We start from the raw sequence: 5,972 nt of genomic DNA, 5'->3' as shown, positions 1-5,972 counted from the left end.
CGTTTTAGACACCATATTGCTTGTTTTTGCTCTATTTCGCCAACAAAAATCATTCCGAATACAGCCACAGCGCTGTTTTGTGTCTCTGAGCAACATGACGGTGTTTCGTTCCTGAATGAATCAACCGTTTAAATGATTCGGTTCAATCGCAATTACTTTTTTTGTGATTTTTTTCATGTTTTAAATCATCTCAAATATCAGTATTCAACGTTTTTATGTTTAATATATCAAAACATTATTTATGCATTTGTAATTACTGGTTAAATGCATTCATGTCTTGCATTAAACAAAATACATGTGTGTAAATACATCTAAATGCCACTTCAGATGCAGCTTCTGTGTTGATTTCATTTACTTGGTAACAGCCCAAATGTCTTATTATTCTAATTCCCTGATTAAATGTAAGAATTTGACTCAAAATATAATGGACACTTTTAGAAAAAAATGGCTTTATAAAGGTAAAAATGCCCGTAAAATGTAAAAATCAGTTTAAACTTATTGGAAAAGATTAATTTCTCTCAGTATGAACTGACCACCACACAGAATATGAAAAATATTAAAAACATTAGGAGTCTGCTGTCTTCTGCAGTCCTTAAGGTACCAGCACAATAACACACTCAGCAAAATATCGTCTAATTATCGTTATCGATAAAATCCCAGAAAATATCGAGATATATTATTTTTTGTCAATATCGCACACCCCTATGTATAAGGGTGTGAGAAAGAAAGAAAGAAAGAAAGAAAGTTTTGGGTAGTTACATACATCACATAACATTTTACAACCTGAAATAACCTTGCTTGCTTCATCACAGAGAGGTCAAATTAAATTATATTTACTTACTGACCTGGACACTTTTTTTTTTCTCCCCTACGAATAAAATCTCGCTTTAAACTATTTAATAATTTTATTTTTTCAAGAATGTTTTTTTTTACATGACTATTTTTTGTCTTCATTATGATATCAAGACATCTGTACTTTTTTTATTATTTATTTATGCTCCCATAAAATATCAAAATCAATTTTAATTCAGAAATTAAAAACGTTCTCATCCTAGAAGAGGTCTTTTCAGGTCACTGTATGTATGATTGGAATTTTCATATCTTTTTTGAATAAATTAATAGATAGGACAAACAGTGACCGATACACATGATGATCTACTGACATACTTGTAGAAGTCGCTCTCTGGGTCACTATGGCGTAATTGGAATGGCTGTCGAGGAGCTTTACTATCCAGTGGAAGCAGATCATCAGGTACAGTTGGTGTGGCAGGCCGGGGAGGTAGAGCATCCCCGTCCTCGGGTTTCAAGACACCCTGGGCATCTACTAATGTGGACAGGGGTTGCTGGCCTTGCTGGGCAGCAGCAATGAGACCCCGGAGACGACGAGCATGCTGGCTCAGCTGCACAGTGTGGATCGTGAGGCTGCAGGGCTCAGAGGGGATATCCAGCATGGTGGTGGGACGTGGACGCTGTGCAGAAGGTTGGTGCAGGGGAGGGTCTTGCATCTCCACCTGGCGGAACTCGCGCTGCAGGAGGTCAAAAGAGCTGCGGCCTGAGGGAGCCGAAGCCACCGGGAGCTCGCCCCAATAACGCATCCTCTTCACACAGTGCTGTCACTCAGTACTTCTTTGATAATAGTGCAATCTGAGAACCACAGAAAACGCTGTTCAGGTTGATATTTCTTTGAAAAACCATATCACTAATAATCACCTGATGCACACGTAGTGGTTATGAATGGTTACCTCAAATATCAAAATATACATTTTTTTAAACTTAGATTTTATATATTTGTGCACTTTGATATTTCAAACTATCCCCCACACACGTCTACATAACAAAAAATATATTACAAAAATGACTGACAATTCTAATGAAATCAATGAGAATAACAATTACAAACAAACTCAAAAGTACAAAAAAAAAATATATAAGCCTAATTGCACTAAAATATGATTAATTTTCTTTATGCAAATTATCATTTCCTTTAATTTTGAAAGACTTTGACATGTAGAAAATGACTGATATACTATAATATACAACAAAATGCACATACAACGTTTATTTTCTTTTTACAAACGTTCATGCTTTCGTGTATTTAAAGACTTAATTCTGAACGTTTACATTCACACTAACGTTACACATTAGATGCCTTGTAATGTCCAGTGTGTAATGTGGCACGTATAAACCATAATCACCATGATAATCATCATAACAAATCGCTTAGTTTACCTTTTATGAGCAGATGATCATAAAGGCGAATAATACTAAATAAATAAATAAAGCAATATGTATAATTTCGACAAAACGACGTATGAACGGCGACCGACTGTGAGGTACAACACTAAAATGTTTCCGTGGAAAATGTAAATAGTTCCTAGACAATGGAGATAAGAGATACGAACTTTAAAATGTCAAAACTATACACTGCAAATAATTACTATACATCCCTAATTTGAAAAATGTTTGGATACATTTAAGGTAATAAACTAAATAAGATCCATCTATATCACAAATTCTAGACTACAAGATCGGAATCATTAAAGTGGTACACCATATCGTGTAGTTGAACAACACATGATGGAGTCTGAATGCAGCGGACATCTAGAAAATAATCACACTGAAATGGAAACAGAGACGAGCTCGGACCCTGAGAACGGTCAAACCGGTGATACTAAACAGGACATCCCCAGCACTAATGAAAACGCAGATGCTCCTTTTAAGAAACCGGATATTTGTGTTGCTCCATCTCTCACTGTGAAGAAATCAGGAGGATTGCACTCAACCAAGAAACTCACGGAGGAAATAAGCAGCAGCATATCAGAGAATAAAGACACGGATCGTGTTACTAAACACCGGCAACTATCTGCAAAACCCACAGACACTCTAACAGACCCGTGCGATCATCCAGAGGCACAGAAGGTCCAGCCCAAACCAAAAGACATCCGGCCTAAGATCCCTGCCAAACTAACGTTACCCCCGGCGGGTCATTTTCCTCCGCTCCCGTACACCGAGCCCCCGTGGGGATCTGTTCCTAACATCAGCTACTCGTTTGAGCTGCTGAAAAACGGGGCGATCCTAGATACGGTCCCGCTGACCCAGAGAAGTTACTTTGTGGTGGGTCGGTTGCCGGTGTGTGATGTGTCTCTGGAGCATCCGTCCATCTCCCGCTATCACGCCGTGGTGCAGTACCGGGGCAGAGCTGGGCAGGACGGGGTCGTAGGAGAGGAGAAGGGCTTCTATGCCTATGATCTGGGCAGCACTCATGGGACTTTTGTGAATAAGAACAAAATACCACCTAAAACTTACATAAGGCTACGAGTGGGACATGTTCTGAAGTTTGGAGGAAGCACGAGACTCTTTATTTTGCAGGTATGTATTTATTAAGAGTGGCACATACAGTGCCTTGCGAAAGTATTCACACCCCATTCATTTTTTCACATTTTATTATGTTGCTGCCTTATGTTAAACTGCTTGAAATGACTTTTTTCCCCACATCAATCTACGCTCCATACACCGTACTGACAAAGCAAAAACAGAATTGTCACAACTTCGTAAATTTATAAAAAAATAAAAAAAACTGAAATAAGTACATTGCGTAAGTATTCATACCCTTAACTAAATATTGCGCTGAAGCACCTTTACAGCCTCAAGTCTTTTTTGTTTGATGCGACAAGCTTTGATCATCATAATTTCTTCTCCTGGCCTCTTCACCTCTCAAGCTCTGTCGGGTTGGATGGGAGAAAATGCACATTTTCAAGTTTCTCCAGAAATATTTGATTGGGTTCAAGCTCAGGCTGTGGCTGGGACACTCAAGGACATTCACAGAGTTGTCTATAAGCCACTCTCGCTGTGTGCTTAGGGTCCTGTTGGAAGGTGAACCTTCTGCCCAGTCTGAGGTTCTGAATGCTCTGGACTGGGTTTTCATTAAGGCTATCTCTATATTTTTGGTGCATTGAGCTTATCTTCTACTCTGACGAGTCCCTCGGTCCCTGCTGCTGAAAAACAGCCCCAGAGCATGAGGCTGCTACCAGCACACTTTACATTTGGGGTGGTACTCTTCAGGTGATGAGCAGGTCCTGGTTTCCTTCAAACATGATGCTTGGAATTGAGATTCATCAGACCAGAGACTCTTGTTTCTCAGAGTCTGAGAGTTCTTTAGGTGCTTTGTTGCAAATTCCAAGTGTGTTTTCATGCGTCTTCACTGAGGAGAAGATTGAGTTTGGCCACACCGACATAAACACCAGATCGGTGGAGTGTTGCAGTGATGTTTGTCCTTCTGTAGGTTTCTCCCATCTGCATATATGATCATGGAGCTCAACTAGAGTGACCATCAGGTTCTTGGTCACCACTGTAACCAAGACCCTTCTCCGTCAATTGCTCAGTTTGGCCAGGAGGTCAGCTCTAGGAAGAGTCCTGGTTGTTTCAAACTTCTTCCATTAAGGGTAACAGAGACTACATGCTTCTGTCAACCTTCAATGCAGCAGAATTTTTTTCTGAACTCTTCCACAGATGTGTGGCTTGATGCAAACCTGTTTCTGAGATCTACAGGCAGTTCTTTTGACCTCAGTGCTTGGTTTTTGCTCTGATATGCAGTATCAGCTGTTAGACCTTTTATTAAGACGTGTGTGCCTTTCCAAATCATACCCATCCAAATGAATTTGCCACAGGTTAACTTCACTCGAAGTGTAGTAACATCTACAAGCAATACGAATGCTCCTGAGCTAAATTTCAACTGTCCCAGATAACTTATGCAATGGAATCATTTACGTTTTTTATTTTTAATATATTTGCAAAGATGTTAAAAACCTGTGTTTTTGCTTTACCATTATGGTGTATTGAGTGTAGTTTGATGTGGGGAAAAAGTAACTTAAAGCAGTTTAGCATAAGGCAGCAACTTAACAAAATGTGAAAAAAATGAAGGGGTATGAATATTTTCGCAAGGCATTGCATATATCTGATAGAAGTGACCGAAATAGGTTCTGAAAAATCCCCCCCCCCCAAAAAAAAAGTACAAATAGAATGTTCAATATTACAGTATTAATTCAATATCACATTTATTGTCATTGATACATGTCACAGCCAAGATACCATAGTTGATACAGTTAGTACAATATAACTTGTAACTTGGCAATAGCCACCACTGACATCAGAAAACTAAACAAAATGACAAATATTTTAATAGCTTTTTACACTGGTTAAAAGAAATCTAAATGTTTTCAATATTATATTATAGATATTATGTTATCCATATTATAGATGTGTTTTTAATTTATTTGTTTAAAAGTGTTGTTAGTCTAGTTTTGTATATACCATGATACTGAATGATTACCATATTCATGCACCATGATTGCCATTGTACTTGTCCGTAAAACTTGTCCTTTTTGTGGCTTTACAATAGTAACAATAGCTGTAGTACACTGTAAAAAATGACCGTGAATTTAACGGTAAAAGGCTGTAAAAACCTGTTAAATGGTTAACGGTAAATTCCCCTACTATATACGGTGAAAAACTGTATTGGACATTACATGTATTGGACATAAATTTTACGGTAGTATACTGTTTTTGGAAGTGAAAAAGACCGTATAATTTACAGTGAATAACCGTAAATTGACATTCCCAGAATTCCCTGCGTTACATTTCAAATTTGATGTTTATTTGTTGAAATAACTTTCTTCTTAGTTTTTTCTTATCAGTTTTGTATATTAGGGTTGCGTGTTACACCTAATGTTGTTAAATGAGTGTTTATTGCATTATTTCAGTTTCATGTGTGTTACCATGATGGTGTTTAGTGTTTGTGTGAATGACACTGTGCACCTTCTATATATGTTATTATTTAAAAGCTGCTTGTGATGGGCTTTGGTTCATCATGTGACTTTCTCATCACCACCTGCATTTGGTGGTTATCAGTGTATTACAAAGGTACAAAACAGATTTCAGTACTTCAATAGGTTGGTATATTAACATTATATCAG

The 5,972-nt window shown here is 37.9% G+C and overlaps 2 protein-coding genes across 3 annotated transcripts in view; one reads left to right on the top strand and one right to left on the bottom strand.

Annotated features, from left to right (window-relative positions):
- The window catches only part of LOC107566107 (SPT7 like, STAGA complex subunit gamma), a 5,649-nt gene extending 3,303 nt beyond the window's left edge, over positions 1-2,346 (bottom strand). Inside the window, 2 exon segments of the mRNA XM_016251478.1 lie at positions 1,168-1,644; positions 2,230-2,346. Of these exon segments, the coding sequence (XP_016106964.1) occupies positions 1,168-1,595 (428 nt within the window). The 5' untranslated portion in view covers positions 1,596-1,644; positions 2,230-2,346.
- A 207-nt stretch (positions 2,347-2,553) lies between these two features.
- The window catches only part of slc4a1ap (solute carrier family 4 member 1 adaptor protein), a 10,747-nt gene continuing 7,328 nt past the window's right edge, over positions 2,554-5,972 (top strand). For both annotated transcript variants that reach the window (XM_016251488.1, XM_016251487.1), the window contains exon 1: positions 2,554-3,369. In XM_016251488.1, the coding sequence (XP_016106974.1) occupies positions 2,575-3,369 (795 nt within the window). In that variant the 5' untranslated portion in view covers positions 2,554-2,574. The remainder of the gene's footprint in view (positions 3,370-5,972) is intronic.

Source organism: Sinocyclocheilus grahami, unplaced genomic scaffold (genome assembly GCF_001515645.1).
Source record: "Sinocyclocheilus grahami isolate Dianchi unplaced genomic scaffold, SAMN03320097.WGS_v1.1 scaffold1047.1, whole genome shotgun sequence".
NCBI lineage: Eukaryota > Metazoa > Chordata > Actinopteri > Cypriniformes > Cyprinidae > Sinocyclocheilus > Sinocyclocheilus grahami.
This window is presented reverse-complemented; position numbering and strand designations above follow the sequence as displayed.